Source organism: Dipteris shenzhenensis, chromosome 10 (genome assembly GCF_047967505.1).
Source record: "Dipteris shenzhenensis isolate YYH24624 ecotype China chromosome 10, Dip_SZ_1.0, whole genome shotgun sequence".
NCBI lineage: Eukaryota > Viridiplantae > Streptophyta > Polypodiopsida > Gleicheniales > Dipteridaceae > Dipteris > Dipteris shenzhenensis.
The window spans coordinates 22577179-22594307 of record NC_141605.1 but is presented as its reverse complement, the minus strand read 5'-3'; the positions used below and the strand labels follow the sequence as shown (position 1 = coordinate 22594307).

General features: G+C 40.3%; 1 protein-coding gene across 1 annotated transcript; it reads right to left on the bottom strand.

Moving 5' to 3' along the window:
• Positions 1-2254: 2254 nt before the first annotated feature.
• On the bottom strand, positions 2255-4234 carry LOC147897560 (mannan polymerase II complex anp1 subunit-like). Its single transcript, XM_087380574.1, has 3 exons — positions 4011-4234; positions 3786-3834; positions 2255-3563 (listed from the first exon to the last, which is right to left on the bottom strand). Exons 1-3 carry the CDS (start codon positions 4142-4144, stop codon positions 2661-2663), a joined length of 1086 nt encoding a protein of 361 aa, XP_087236700.1. The 5' UTR covers positions 4145-4234; the 3' UTR covers positions 2255-2660.
• Positions 4235-17129: the final 12895 nt, after the last annotated feature.

Here is a 17129-nt window from a genome sequence, read left to right as displayed (position 1 = left end):
GGTCTATAGTGTATATATATGATGCTTCCCCAACACCATATTGATTGTTTTATATCCCTTATGGGGTATAGTCCATCTAGATATCTATATGAGTTTGTTTTATATTCCTTCTTTGGTCTATAGTGTATAGATATGATGCTTCCCCACCGCCATGGTGTGTGCAAACTACGCCTAATAGGAAGTGATTTTGTTACTCACATGTACTTACATATTTGGGATGAAAAACTTGGTTCAACGTCATCACATTTTTTAGCAAGGGATTCTTTGAGAGCAAAAGCTAGTTTACACATGAGGAGAGTGTGAAAACCCACGAAAACTCATATGAGAGAGGATATTGTTTAGCCAAACTAGATTCCCAGTAGAGGATCATGACAAAACGAATGTTAGGAGACTTTTGATGGTGAGGCTTAACTTATCTTCGATATACAAGTTGTTACAAAATTGCAACATTCAAGCAACTAGGTGGAATAAGAGCTAGAAAGGACACTAGTATGGTATAACAAAAAGGACCCTTGATGCATTATATGATTTGAATAAGACTACACTCAAGAAGCAAGTAGTGCAAGCTATTGCAATGTCAAACGATAATTGGCATGATGAATTGTCATACGATGACCGATAATAACTACTCTGATGTGTCATAATAATCTCATCTCTACTATGACTATTATGAGGGACGAGTTTCATACACTCACATTGTAATCAATGACATGGGAGATGGTGCACTTTGAAGAGTACACTAAAGAAGCAAGGTCGTGCACTAAAGAAGCACACGCAATGTCAAATGATAACTAGCATGATGAATTGTCATTTGATGAACATTGCTAGCTTATCTTCTAAACAATAATTCTTCTATTGTCTCATAATAATCTAGTCTGTGTGATGAATATTATGAGGGACAAGTCTCATACAATCACATTATAGACAATAACCTGCAAGACCTTTTCCATGTATTTCATGTGTGTAACTGTTGACAATAGTTAATTTGATTTGTACTAATTGAGTCGATGAGTGAAAACGTTTTCAGCGAGAGGGAGAATGCTCAATAGAAAATTGAGGGGTGGGTTACTCGTCTATAAACGCTATTGGTCAATGTCATTGGTTAGTAGCCTAGACTATACATAGTTTTGCATAGGTTATACATGAACATGTAGTGGTTAGGACTGACTCTAGGGGGGTGTATTGGACAACCCGAATGGCTTGGATAGCCGTGTAGGTAGGACAGCATTAGGTTGCCTTCAAGTGTAAGGTATTTTGTTTGTCGCCAGTCCACATCAAGTAGAGCATGAATAATATATCTTGGGTTGCCTAATTTGCCATGACATTCCAGATCCAAGTCTTGGATATTTTCTACATGCATGCGCATGTATTTGGGTGTGGGTAGAAAATCTCTCTCTTTGATAGTAAGGTGTGTGCTGCCCTATTTTTGTGACATTCACACGTTAAACAAGAGGTGACCAGGGGCGTATATCCCAGACCAGGATGCACACTCAATTTGACCACCTGGCTGAAGTGCAGCCAGCCCTGTACTGAAGGCCTTGCATGGCTTAGCCCTAGGCCCTAGGGAAGCAAGTATATTTTATTCAAGCTGCAATTGATAATGCTTTTTGTTTAACCTGCTATGATGCCACTGCTGAAAGGAAGGAAAGTACCTGCAATATTTATACGCTGCTCCATGGTAGGGCAGTGTGCAGATTCGTGCCCCTTCAAATCCCTCTCCCTCAATTCCAAATTGGCCACAAGGGCTGATAGAACCACTGAAGTAGTTTTACAGCTTTTTTTTTAAATCTCTCCTGAAGTGCAAAGTGTTTGGTTGAGCTCCATAGATCAGTTCAAATCTCCGATACTCACCTACTGTATTACATAAAACTGTGAAATGTACTCTACGCAGACATTAAGCCATAAACTGTCTTGCCAAAAGTTTACTCCTGAAAGATTACAGAGCTATTGAAAATACGGGCTACATGTCCAGAGCTCTAATGACTATTGGGATTTCTTTTCTTTTTTGGGGGACTATTGGATTATTAAATGCCCAGGTTATAAAAATTAGGTACATTTTTGTACTACTATGTTACAATTATATTTTAAATAAGGGTCCTTACCTTGCCACCTATTTGACGATGCAATGGACAGACAAAATACATGATTCATTTACATTAACATACCGAATGCAATGCAGATTATTCACATAAAAAGCCTTCAATATCAATGGTCATTGAATTACATGGAGGCCAAATAACCTTAATTGCACAGATAAGGCAAAGAAACCGATATTAAAGGACTGTGATGAACCTTACACTCCATTTGAGAGTCCCTAGTCATAGGAACATTGATATCTATTATAGAGAGGTAGTGACCTTTTGATTCAAATGCAACACATATTGCTTTGTAGAAAAATTGAGTTAGCTATGAACTATGCTGACAAACATCCCTTTCAGTCAAAACATAAAGCGCAGATGATTTTCCAGCTTTTCTAAGTTTGGTCATTGGAAAAGACAATACCAGTTCCTTTCTAGAAGCCAGGCTGGCTTAAACCATTTCAACGGCACATTCATGAGCAGGTTAAGGACAATTCCTTCACTGTGTATTTTTGAAATAGCCATCTGCTGTCTAACCTCTTGATAGGCCACAAATTTTAAGAGAGGCAAAAGACTTGGCGTTTAGTGAAAAGTTATGTAATTGGGAAGCCCCCATGGTTGATACCCCATGGCAAGAGCAAGCTTGGCCAGAGCCTCTGTTTCTATAGCTTTTTCAAATGGAACTGGCAAGAAGACCAGGCCCTCCCTATGAAGTCTTGCCCGAATGAGTAATACTGTGCCTCCAACACCATCAAGCTTCACTATGTTTTCACTAGTCCCTCGTAGGTCTCCTAGAATTAGTCTTCCAGTCTTGTAGTTAGAATATCCCTCGAACAAAACAACTTCCTCTGTTTCTTTCAGAAATTTCCGAGATGCTGGGGTCTCTTGCCAGTTGTTGCGATCATAAGGGTATTCCTTTCCATCATTGGATTTCCAAAAGTTGTTTGGTGCTATAATATGCTTCTCAGGCCCAGTAAAGCTGAGAAGATCCTCAATCAATGTGGGAGGGAAAAAAGAAACATCTGAATCGATCCATAGCACCCAGTCATGCTCTGGCCGTAAAGTAGATATCAATAGATAGTTTCTGCTTTTTGCTAGAACACTGCGACGACTCTGTTGATTTCTCAGAGAATGAATTTCTCCCCACGATCGTCCCAGAGTAGAATCGAAATTTTGTTTGATCAAAGTGGTTCTTCTATACCTCCCACCCTTTTCTAGATTTTGCATACTTGACAGACAGTGTTCCTTTACTAAATTGTACGTCCCATCACTGCTGTCAGACACAAGAAATCCAAGAGAGATTTGACTGCTTGGAAAGGTGAGCGTGTCTATAAGGTTGAAGTACCGTTCCAAATGGCCGGCCGCTTGCTTGAGCGGAGTCAGTATCAGGACGTTCGGAAGAGACTTCACGACATTGGAGCCATTGAAATCGTCGCTAGATTGAGGAATCTCAAGGAAGCCTTCAACAGGTTTCCTGGGTACCCTCTGCAAAACAGGTGTCTCTGGCTTGAATGAATCGTCCCGAGAGGACCCTTAAGATCAATGAGCATCACGTGTAGAAGAAACCAAAGGACGCTCGACAAATTTGCGTGGGGCGGATGTCATATTCCGGTTGCTTGTGCAGTGCGAGTTGGTTTCGGTTGATGATCTGGGTTGTGAAGAGGGTTACTCGTGTAGATGCTAGTTAAGGACTGAAACCGAACTCACCTGGTCGGTAGTATTTCCGATGACTCCAAAGCCATGTCTCCTCGACTGCCTGGCACGAAAGACAAACTAAGCATTGAAATCAACAAGTAAGAGCGCATGAAAATCCATTACTAACAACCGCAGAAACATCAATTCAAAGAGCATCCAACTTGCATGTTCCGAATCGAAGCGTACAATTCCATGCAAGTAAATAGCAAATGCAAGGCAGAAGCTAGGAGATGATACCTGGGGCTGTGAAGCTGAAGATGATGTGGGAGGAAGCGGCGAGAATCGAGCAAACCCATGGCGAAGAGGAGGGAGATGGAGGCGAGGAAGAAGAGGGCACAGGAGAGGAAGGCGACGAAGGGAGAAGGTGCCATGCATGAGAGTGCAAAAACCCAAAGCCCTTCAAACCCATGGACGGATGTTGTTCAAAGATATTAGCGGTGTGAGAGAGAGAGAGAGATTGATGCTTGCTTGTACGTCTTTGCACTCAAAAGCATTGTAGCTTTTGTTGACTTAGACCTCTCTTTGTTGACTTGGCCTGTCTCTCTCTCGACTCTCGACTCCGGCCTCGGCCTTGCATAGTTTGAAATTGGAAACTTGTTGGTCTATGGGAGAGTAGCGGCGGGCTTCACCCCACCTCCACTCGTCCCTTGTCAGCGTAGGCCACAAGCGGTTGGTCCCTCATAGAAGGTCGTGTGTGTGTGGGGTCGATGGGGAGGTGTTTGCACGATGGTCGGTTGAGGGCATCATCGAGGGTGCCGATCGGTGCAGAGCAGTAGTAGCACATGCGGCCGCTCACCCACCATCTAAGTTGGTTCCTAGCATCCGATGCTCTCGAAAAGATCACTATGTTACGTGTCGACATAGGCGAAGGTCAATTTGTCCCCTCGGGGAGGTCACTATGGATAAACTCTCTATATCACGTGCGTTCAAGGCTTATTTGTAAAATGCCTTATCCGTATATTTTTCATTAATAAAATGTACCCTTCTTCTATACAAATCTGTAATTTTTTCTAAAATCATTTTAAATACTTCCTTATGTAAGTTAAATTCTGTAAATTTTAGAAATTAAAAATATCCCTCTGTTGAACTCACGTGATAGGGTTACATAAGATGAGTGACCCCCCGAGTTTGCCCCTCATAGTTGGCAATGTGTGTGTGTATGGGGGGGGGGGAGGGGGCGGGGGGGGGCTGTGTGGCAAAAACAAAGGGTGTCATTTGGCCAATGGCTACCCAACCAAAGCCTCTTGATTGTAGAAGCTTAATCTCCTCTTAGGCATGTCACCATCATAAAGAAGGGGCTAGCAAGTCTTTTCCAAAGGACAAAATGCTAAAATGGTGGTGGTTAAAGCAAGCCTCTCGATTGTCATCGACGCTTGTAAAAAGCCCTCAGTTGGCCTTTCTCAAAAATCAAGGTGGCTCACAACCATCGCCCCTTATGACCTTGATATTTCTGATTTTCATGGCCTTCTCTAGTCTTTCACTGATAAAAGCACGTGCTCTAAGTCTCCCTATGACTTGCTACCTACTTGTCTAGAGTCATCGATTCCATTTTGTGACACAATACGCTTCCCACCTTCCTCGATGTGCAAGGCAAAAATGGGGCAACAACCTTACCAAGTCTACGCACCTCATTGCAGCCACCATCATTGACGTGTGGGCTTTGACCATAGGTATAATGGGGTCACCATGTAAGAACCAAGCATGTCCATAATATTATGAGCAATACGTACCTTACTTCTTGTCTACCAGTGGTATATTGTACAATATTGTGAGAAACAAGTACCTTACTTCTTGGAACCCAACAATATTGCCCATCGGTCTAGGGCAAGGTGCCTCTCAATAGGACCACGGGTGCATGTGTGTGGTGTGGGTGTGTTCACAACAATACTTTTTCTTTTTTGCCTAGAGAATTCACATGCCAAAAAACCAATTGGCATTGCATTTCAAAGTTCACAGTCATTAAGTGGACCTTCGTTAACCTCCTAAGGGCAATGCTCCTAGCTTAGCATAGTGTGCCCTAACCTAGCCTAGTTTAACCTAACCCAACCTGGTATATAGCCTGGCCTAGCCTAACCTAGCATAATTTAACCTAACCTAGCATAGTTTAGCCTAACCTGGGGGTGAGAGAGGAGATGGACTGGGGGGGAGAGAGATGACAGGAGAGAGGCTAGGGAGGAGTGGGAGGGTTGGGGAAGAGGTGGTTGTTGGTAGGGCTAGGGGAGGAGGACAGCAGGAGGGGGAGGCGATGGGATGGGGGGTGCAGGACAGGCGGGAGGGGGAGGTGATGGAGGAGGACAGGTGGGAGGGGCAAGGGAGCTTGATGCAAAATACATAATATCAAACATAGAACCTAAATGATGCAAGAACCCAATAAAGAAATGGCCAATAAAGCAACCATTAACAAAAATCTAGAAGCAATATCACTCTAAGGATCATACATTTCCAATACATTAAGAGATATATCAATTTAGTATGCAACTACAATGATCAGTCCTCCTTCCTTGGAGAGTTAACAATGTGTTTATTAACTACAACTTTTGAACCCCTTTTTTGGAACTATGATATAAATATACAGTACATGTAGCAAAAATAATGCAATTTCATGAAACATTGAAAGTGTTGAGTGAGCATGGACACAATGTTATAGCAAGGGAAAAGTGAGGCCAAAACAAGGCTAATTTGATAACCAAAGGACATTGGAAAAGTAGACATCTAATAATACACAAACTCTAGGGGGGGTCACTAGCTAGGAAATATGTAAGATAGCATGTGCGATCAATAGAAGGGGTTTTATATTTTTGTGGAGTTACTGAAAATATACATACATAAGGGGTTCTTTAATTTAAAGGGCAAAAAATTTCCTAAATAAGGAATACTTTATTCATCTTAAAATTTACAGAAGGGGTGTATATAGATTATAAAAATTTGTAGGTAGGGTTTTATACCCCTTCATCGCACGTGCTGTACGGGGTTTTTACATAGTGGACCCCCCAGGCACAAACCAGAGGTAGATTACATGCCAGTTAAATGGCTCTCAAAATCTATATGTAGTACTACAAATGTCATCCCTTGCTAAAAAATACACACCATACCAATCTACTAGCTGGAAGAACGTTAGCAGGTAAGTAGAATGGATGCTAAGACTTTGGAGGGTAAGAATAGGGGATGCTAAAACTCCAATAATAAAATCGTCTAAATATTTGGCAATTGGTAACCAATAACCTTGCATGTGCGAAGCTCTAAAGTGCAATCAAAAAGACAATGTACATATGATAATTGCAAGGTATGGGTTAAATAATAACATAGCTTTGGTTTAATATTGAGAGATCATAGCTAACATCTCAATTAGCAAAGGATAGTGCAAAACACTCTTAGAACATCATCTGTGCACATTTCTAGACCTTGGTAAACATATCATAGACAGAGAAACTCCTTGATACATGCAAAGCATGGAGAGAGAGAATCCTTGATATGTGTTATCCTTATAGAGAGAAATTCTTTAATACATACTACATGGGTCCTAAGGAGGCCAAGCTCATGTTCAAGTATTTCATAATGTAAATACACCCACCCTCTTTGGGCAATACGTTCACTACCTTAGTCTGCATGCTCACTCAACACTATCAATGTGTGATAGCATGCTCTAACCTTGTAATCTTCCATCTCGTATTCGCATCCCCTACATCCCTTGTGATCCCACTCTTTCTCATTTTATGGAGTGGAAGTTTGAGGAGGCAGCATATCTCAAGCCTCCTGGAATGACATTGAGAAAGTACAAAAAATGTTATTGAGATGGCACTTAGGGGTCAAGGCAACTACACTGTTACTCGGTGATTCTTCTATAAATTGGTATATGACCCATGGAGATGGAAGTCATCATGAGGGTGTACAAATATCTGATGAATGTTAAGAGAACATAATACTTTGTCTACCACTGTATGCTTGGAATGCAAGTTGCAAAGTATAAAAAGACAAACGGAAGCAAGATCCTCTCTTCTAGCTAGGTAAAAGGCATCTAAAAATGGTTTCAAACATGGAAGGTGGAGAAACTACTAGATATTCCATGAGAGGATATACTAGTTGTGGATATTGAGACATATCTTGTGGATGCGCTTAAGATAAAATGAGAAGAGGACACAAAGAATAGAAAACTAAAGTATAATTGTACTCGCATCAATCCGGTGTGTTGGGAAAAATATAAAGCAACATCAGGGCTCACCCAATTACATATTGCCATTCCCATGCCACCGAAGGCAAGTGAGCTATCATACATCTTTGCACTTGCTCTCACAATTTGGCCATTGGAACCAGAACATGGACGTTCTAGAAAGAAAAGATTACGTAAAGGCCACGGCATTGAAGATGATAGAAACACTTCACATTGACATGCCTAGCCTATGTCAACATTAGAGTGCACTCTTCATCATTGATTAACCAATGTACAAATCTATCCTAGCTGCTTGATAGAAATCCCCATCTTCTACATACCTTTTTAAGTCTATTATTTGAGGATAGACAAGAAATCATGACAAAATGCATAAGAATTGAACCCTCTGATCTAGGGATGTTTTTATCAAAGCTATGCTTATATATTAATATAAAATCTTGGCGAAAGTTTTTAAGCTCATTTTTTTAGTTTCACAATATTGGTTGAATGTAGTACTCTTTTTTTTTGTTTTGAATTTTGAAGGAATAAATGTAAATCCTGGGGAAACTTTAAAGTTTTTTGCATAAAAGCTTTAAATCTTGGTTAATGTTTCAAACATTTATTTTTATTAGGGCATACAAACTTTCGATGCCAGTTTTATTTTGGCTTCTTAACGAAAAATCAACCATGCTCTTACTCTCGCAATTGGGAAAATCACACTAGCTCTCCACGCTCTTAGCCCCATACCTTTTCTAAACCTTGATCCTTACAACCTTTCTGGAATCCTATACCCTTTTCTAATCCTTAAATCCCTAATGGAGTTGAAAACGTCCATCAACTTCAATGATCAACTCTTCATTTTCACTTGAGGTCACATGAGAACCGTGCTAAATGCCTAAACCTACATCTCTCAATGGAATATGACTTGAGGACCTATGCTACATTTGTGAACACAAGCTATTGAGGAAAATTTTTACCACTCACTCGTTTGATTTTCTAAAAAGTCCTCCATGGAGGACTCTTCTATGCATGAAGGCAATCGAGACTTTTGGCTATTCGAAGGGCTATCAGAAATGTCTCCTATATTCTCTACTGCATGATGCTGGAAAACTCTTTCATGTGATAGATGTGATTGCACCACATGCTACATAACTTTTGTTTTAATTTTTGCCTATAGTTCACCTAGGGATGCTTTTGTTTGAATCTTATGCATCTACATTCAACAATTGTGGGCTCCTAAGAGAGGGCCAACAGGGGCCAACATACATCTCTTGAGTTTCTTAAAAGTGTGAGAGGATTTATCCTCCCCCTCCTCATGCAAGTGTCAATCCCAAGGACTACCATAGGCCCTTGCGAGAACTACTAGAGACTTTAAGGCTTAGAGCCTCCAATGGTTTGTAGACATGATGTGAGAATTTGGAACCAACTACTCAGACCACTAGGCCTACTTCTTGGGCTAAGGCCTTTTTCCCACATACCATTAAGTTAGTAAGATTAGGGATTTTTCCACCTAATGTTATGTTACATTATTGAATTAAACATAACTAATTCAACTACATTGAAGTTAACCTTATCTATTTCCATTGGAACCCATTCCATCATATATAAAATGGTCCCCATTTTGCTTTACACTTTGATGTCCATTTTAGATAACCTTACAATCACAATGTCTTCTTCTTTGCAAGATTGTTGTATAGTTCAAATTGGTCTTTCCCTTTAAAAATACTTAACAAAAATCTTAAATAGGATTCTCCTTGTCCATCATTAAGTTAGACCCTTATTTTCTATATCTCAACTTGTATCGCTTCACAAAAGGTCTATTAAGTACCTATTTCAAGCTGGCAGCATTCTAAACATGCTCTTAAGAGATTTAACATGAGTGGACCCCCTTAAATCTGCACAATTTGGTAAAAATTCTGAAAGGGTAGTAGCTCCTAAGTGTGATACATGATTTGTGGAAATAGCTTAGCATTTGACGGGTTAAAATTAAAGATTGGAGATTGGTTGGATTGTGAGATAATAAGAAAAGTATGGGTTAAAATGTTTAGACTTTTTAATGATAGCATCAATCAATTTCCTGTTGAAACTTGAAATTGGGCGGTGTAAGTTAACGAGTCGTAGTTGAAATGGTCAAGTCGAGTCATTGCACGCCTCATAAGGCCAGTCATTGCACGCCATCTCCGCCTTCAAATTCTTCCCCTCGACCACTTTATTTGACTCAATAGCCCTTCGACTCACTCACTCCTGATCGTCGCTTATGGGCTCAACACCCTTCCTCCTCCCTCGCCCTTCCCGATCTGCCTCTGCTCGATCTTCCGCCTCCCTCCTTCATCCCCTCCCTCCCGTCCACGTGGGCGCTAAAGGATCCATCCTCTCTCTCCTCGACCTCGATTTATCCTCTCGCTCCTCTGACGTTCGACTTAGAGATGCCGACGATCAAGCAGCGCAGACGCACATGCCGTGCCAAGATATTGAACCCGCAACTTGGAGCGGGAGCAGAAGAAAATGCTACAGGAGCAATGGGTCCGGCAGGAATCCAACCCAGGGCGGCTGGGAAGGCAGGCTACAAACGGTGGCGGAGACTAAGGCTAACATCCCCAAGTGGAAGAAGCTTCTAAGAAAGCTTACAGGGAAAGCAAAGAAGAGCGATGGGGCAAACAGCTCCATGCCTGCAGCCAATAACAGGACTGGGCACCAGGCTCGGGAGGTATCTCTGAGGGAGAAGCAAGCAAAAACTGACGGTGAGAAATGGGTGTCATTGAGCGAACCTCACGCACCACGCGAGCAGCCCACAAAACTGATCTGGGAGAGACGGAATGTGGCGCTGATTGCCCCTCTGGATCTGACGCACCTGAGGAGGAAATGTTGAAAATTCTTACGAGAGCTAGGGGCTGATGGAAAGGCAGGCTCCTCTGTACGTCCATATACCCTTGAAATGCGGTCGCTATGTAAAATTGAACATAACCGCGAGGGCACTTTCTGTAAAAGAGGCATTGCATAACGAATGAATGCGATATGGACAAACAGTCCGAGTAGAGTTTTCCTCTATTGTTAAGCGCACCCAGTCTTGTGATACATTCCATTAGCGTGTAGTGGCGACTACAATAAACAAGAAGGAGAAGCTTCATGTGCCGTCTTCATTGCTTAAAGCAGAACTCATCCTTCGTACATAAAACAAATGTTGCGACGTAGCAGAGATGTATTTCTGTGCTCTCTCTGCATCGCAGCAAGGGATGTAATCATCGACTATATGCTGGAGATCATTACATAACAACTAAGCAATCAAGGGATGGAATGACCGACCAAACTATTGTTTCCTTGGTCAGATCAAAATTTCGTTGCATTCAGGAAATACAGGCTATGTTTATTACCACTGACCTGCAGGCAGTGCTTTCCTTGCACTTTTCTTGAAACAAGTACTTAGACCTGTCTACCACGGGTTTGTTGCCAATTTTCTAATGTTGCAAGCACTTAATCCAAACCTTTGATATTGCAATGCTTGTATTTTATATTACATTGTGGCCAAGTTACTTTTTTATTTCAAAATTTGCCATTGGCCTTTTTTAAATCTTAATATAATATATGTAAATAAGTTATTTTAAAAATAATAAGGTTGCATATTTTATAACTTTGTTCAAGCCCATAGAAAATATAATATTTCATTTTATTTTATATTGATTTTGGATTTTCAATCTTGAGAATTATATTTTACTAATAAGTAGTATTAAACCAAGTTATATTTAATGAATTAGATTAATTTCCAAAAATAATAATTTAAAGTACCTCTACATATTTTATTACAATATCTTTAAATATAAAATTTAAAAAAAATGTTTTTTTTCCAATTGTATCTAAGAAGGACATTAATGTTTTTAATGAAAATTTATTGAAAAAAGTAATTTTAATTTTGTACTATATTCAATTTGAAGTTCTATTTGCATTATGATTTTAATATTATGTTAATCCAAAGATAGATGCATGATTTTTTTATTTATGAAAAATTTAATATAATAAGATTTTATTTCAAGTACATTATCATTTATAATGACTTTTTTTATGCAAATAATTTTTTAAATTTAAATTAAAATATTTTTAAATAAATCCTATGGTGCATATTATTATTATTCTTTAAAGGAAATGCAGGTTTATATTAATATAAAAGAGTCAATATATACATATTCCAAAAAGTCCCTAAGACTTCAAAAAGGGGACTTCTTCAAAGCTGAAACATCAGTAACAGAAAAATGGAAAACTTTATCTCCACTACACCGTAGTGTCTTGCAGCTCTTCTTTGGGCACAACATGCACCACTACTTGAAGAATGATTGTACTTGAGATTCGAGGGTAGGGGCACAACTTTCTGACTTTGACTTTTGTGGGAGGTTGGAAGTCCTTTGGAGTGACTTCATTTTGAACTTTAATAGTAACACCTACTCGGTCATTTCTTGAGACAAGCCTCTTATACACCAAGATAGGAGGGGAAACCGTAGGAGACAAAAGCGGAGAGGGCATAGCATATGCAGGAGGAGGTAGAGGGGATGCGGGAGCAGTATAAGAGTATAAGCACTCAGGGACAAGGGAGAAACCGCATGAGGTAGTGAGGAAGCAGCGGGCAGGGGGCACAGGGAAGGTGAAAATGGGCACAGGGAGCACAGAATCCGTGGCTTGTGGGGTTGTCTGATCGGGTGAATGGACTAGCTGAGGGCTAGTTTCCAAAGGAATAGCCTCTTTTCCAACCTGTTTTTGCATCGAAGCCATGAGAGCAGTCTCTTTTCTTGCGAGCTACTCATCTTTCTTGCAGCATTCTTGGATTTGTTGCTATAGATGGGAAATCTTCTCAAGATTGGCTCCTCTTTCCTGTGTTCATCCATAAATTCATCAAAATTTCATTAGTATCAACATGAACATTGTTAAAAACCTTAGAGCATCTCTGCAACCAAGAAGACCATAATAACGAGCTACGCATAGAATTCCAGTTGGCCGGAGCTCTATTCGGTGTCCCCCCCAACAACATAAAAATATAATTAATTGGGATAAACGCTTAGAGTTTGTGCACAGTCTCCCAAACATCTCTTGAAAAGACGCAGTTTAGGAACAAGTGAGGAATGTCTTCCTAAGTTCTGTAGCATCTCCCTACCCAATTTTTAATGCTCGTTTAGCAATCCAAACCCCTTTGTGGAGGATGAGCAATAAAAGGTAGGCCTGCTTCTCTCGAAGATTTCTATCCCAAACTTTCTCAAATCTCTTGACCCAAGTCCTTTCAGTATCTTTTTTGTGCGACTTCTGATTTAATTGTTCTATCAGCTCTTCTTGTTCTTCCACTAATATGGGGGCATGAAAAAGTTATGTATGGCCTGCCCATCTAAATTCTCTAGTAGAAGGAGGAGACCTTCCCCCCATCCATGGCTTCTCTATTCCAAAGGGCTTGTCTCTCAGAGAGCAATAGTACGTCAAACTTGTTGAGTTTAAATATGATTCTTAGAGTATCATTATTTATCCATTTCCTTTGCTCTCTGTCCCAAATATCCCCCCAAACTCGAATACCTTTTTTGTTGAGGCGCAAAGCATTCTTAATTTCACCATCTCATAGAGGAGCATTTGTCCATATAGCTTAGAACCAGATTGAGTCATTGGAAGGAAAAGTACCCGTTTTCCTAGAGAATCCTTTCCAAATTAAAAAGGGTCTCAAGGATTCCCAAGCTATCCACATCCCTTTCCATAAGTCTGATCCATGGAGCCATGAATCTGAAAGCAGATTTCTCCACATCTACAATACCAAGACGTCCAACTGCCTTTGGCATTGTGCAGGTTTGCCATTTGACTTTCAGAACCTTATGATTGACTGAATCTCCTCCCCATAGAAAAGATCTAGACAAACTGTTGAGTTGCCCAAGGAATTTCTTTGTTGGGTACCGACAAGAAATGAAGTAAATGATGGAGGGATAGATGTAGTGGTTAAGGAAAAATTTTCGTCTTGCTAATGTTGGTTGTAGACCTTGCCATCTATTTACCTTGCTTTTGACTCGGGGTCTAGAACCCAATCCCACCTATCCTGCATTGGGCAACCGAAGCCCATAGGAATTCCCAGGAGTCTAAAGACCTCTCCTTTTCTGATCTCTTTACATCCTCTGCTAGAGAGAAAAAGAGGAGGACTCCTGGTGCCATAAATCCCTATTTTCTCATGGTTAACTTTGGAACCAGAGGCCAGACAGAATGTGTTTAGACACTTCAAAGTAGCTCTTACTGACTCTTCATCATTATGTGGAGTTAGGTTTGTGTCATCTGCAAATTGCTAGCACATAATCTGTCTACCCCCTTACACCTGTATTCCCTTTGCATTATCTTTATCCAACTCATCATTTACCAGCCATCCTAGTGCATCTGTAGCTATAGCAAAGAGTAGAGAAGCTAGCGGGCATCCTTGTCTAATTGATCTTGTGAGCACAAAGGGTTGCGATGTTCTACCATTAACCTCGACTTTACTTCTAGCTTGACACAGAAGTAATTCCACATACAAGCTAAAGCTAGGGCCAGCTCCCATATCCTTGAGGGAGGACAAAATGAAGCCCCATTCCATTCTATCATAAGCTTTGTCAAAGTCAATTTTAACGAATCAAATGTCCTCTCTGTTTCATCTGCCAGCTCAAGCCCTTCCCACAGAGTGAGGATAGCTTCTAGAATATGTCTTTCTTAAATGAAACCCTTTTGATCCTCTCTTATCCAGCATTGCATCTTAGTTTTAAGTTTAATGGCTAAGGCCTGTGCAAAGATCTTGTAGCTATAGTTCAACATGCCAATGATCTCCAGTTCTTGAGTTCCTCTTTTGGTCCATCCTTAGGTATGACTTTTATCATGCCTGTGTTTATTCTTGGGTCTAAAAAACCTTTCGCTTTGGACTCTTACCATAACATCATTAGATAAGGGCCTACTCTTTCCTAGAAGACTTGATAGAACTCTATAGGAAGCCCATCTTCTCCAGGTGTCTTACCCTTCCCCATTTGATCAACTGCTCCTTTCAGCTCCTCTAAAGTGAGGTCTCTGTCTAGATAGATGTCAAATGTGGAAGGTTTACTTTCTCTTACTTTACAGCATTTCCTTCGATCTCTAGCCTTTTCTATTGTGATGATCTCCTCCACCCCTAAAAGCTGTTGGAAGTGTTTTGAGATCACCTCAAGGATTTTCCCTGAGTCTTGAATGAGTCTGTTATCAATTTGGAGAGACTATAAGGCTTCTTTAGCATGCTTTTTTCTCAGGATTTTAAACATATCATCATTAGCATTGTCTGCTCTTCCAGCCCACCATTCACGCGTATAGATCTTGGCTTGGTTAGCTACTATTTCTACTTTTGCTCTAAGTTTCTCTCTGACAGTCCTCATCTGTCTCTAACCCTGTTCAGTATTGTCTGTCTCAAGGAGAGCCAATTGATCTTCGAGCTTTTGAGTCCTAAGGATTCTGGCTTTGTCAACTTTGCATTTGATTGCTTTTAAAAAGACTCTTGTCCATTTATCTGGCAAAGTGGTAGTCCCACCAAAAGCATTGTTCCAGATTTTAATAATCATAGTCCTGACATACGGGAGGTGAAAAAAGAAAGGGTTGGCTTTAAACCAAGAGTGGCCAATGACCCTGTCTTCTTTTTCAAGGACAATTGAGATGGCCTTGTGGTTAGAGAAGGGGAGCGTTACCAAAGCTCTAGTCTTAACACAAAGCATCTCATCAACAATTTTCTTAGAACAATAGGGTCTATCCAGCCCCCCTTTTCTGTGAAGTTGTCCTATCTGATTGTTGTTAGTCCAAGTAAAAGCAGTGTCTTCTGATATGTCAACCAACTCTGCCCTCTCTTTGAAGCAAGTCCAAGCATTCAGTTCATGCCCTCTTATCACATTGCCTATCCTAGCATACTCTTGACCATGTTGAAATATCCTAGTAGCAGAGAATTGTCATATAAATTAAATTGCAGCAAATAAAAGGTATGCCATCATGAACTAAGAAAAAAGCATAACTGTGTAAGAATAAGATTAAAATTAAGCTTATACATGAGAGAGGCCAAGTGGGGGTGGGGAGGATAATTGTTACAAAAATGACATAATTACTATCATGGGGTTTTTTATACAGGAAACCTAAAATTTTTAAAAATTGGTTCAAGAAAAAATGGGGGGTGTTTATTTCACAACAAGACAAAGCACTCACAGATGCGCACACAGACACGTTTCCTTAACTTTAAAAAAAACTTACGGGCACGTCTATTTGCACGTCTACAGACCCGCATCTATAGGCGCGTTTATATAACAAACAGACGCGCCTATAAACGCGCTTTTAGATGCTCTGTAGAAATTAAAAAAAAAAAAGAAAGATGCGTACATAGACACACTTATAGATGCTCTACATAAATTTTTTTTAAAATAAAAGCAGAATTTTGTATGGTTGAACAGAATGCTATGTATGTTATGTAGTTACAAGAATCCCATTTCCACATTGTGCAATTCAATTCTTACAGCCAACCACATTTTAATTAGCATGATTGCAAGCACGTCTATAGCCGACGATTACAATTCCGAATAAAACATTACAACTCCAAAATGTTTAGTTCACAAGGCATTCATTGATAGAATGTTGCACAAGGAAATTGAAAGCCAAAAATACAAAAGGAGTGTATATTAATTCATAGCTCAAAAAGTGCTTGTATGTACATATAGCACGAAGCCAAGCCACGTCCTGTGGCTTCAAGTACAAAAAATAAGAGGAGTGTATATACAAGAGAGGCACAAAGCCAAGCTAGTAGCTTCAAGTACAAAAAAGAGTAGCTAGCACTACTTCTACGACTAATCTAAGTTCTCCGTATCCTCGCTCCCTTCTTTGCTCCCTTCTTCACTCCCTTCTTCCTCATCTTCTTCCTCCTGATCAGCTATAGGGCCCTGTAAATGAGGGACAACATGCATCAATGTATGAAAAACCGAATCTTTATTTATAATATTGACATTATTTAATTACTTTTAAATACCTGGGGGGGTGCTCCAGTAGCCCGGATATATGGCTCCTCAGTAATCAACCCGTCATCATAGAAGTGCCTCCATGTATCTCCTCTGGGATGGTGGCGGTGGTAGGCTGTCTTGACAGGAGTAGGGTACTTGCCCACGATATCAAGCTGCAAGATGACACAATTTGTGAAGGGGTTAGTACAAAGAAAAAACCTCCTCCTAATAAACCACATA

What these genes read in the sequence shown, in the direction of transcription:
- LOC147897560 (XM_087380574.1), bottom strand. Translation starts at nt 4,144, where the DNA reads ATGGCACCTTCTCCCTTCGTCGCCTTCCTCTCCTGTGCCCTCTTCTTC. An exon ending in CTTCAGCTTCACAGCCCCAG is followed by an intron (nt 3,835 to 4,010) that starts GTATCATCTCCT and finishes CTTTCGTGCCAG; the next exon opens with GCAGTCGAGGAGACATGGCT. An exon ending in TCGGAAATACTACCGACCAG is followed by an intron (nt 3,564 to 3,785) that starts GTGAGTTCGGTT and finishes CCTGTTTTGCAG; the next exon opens with AGGGTACCCAGGAAACCTGT.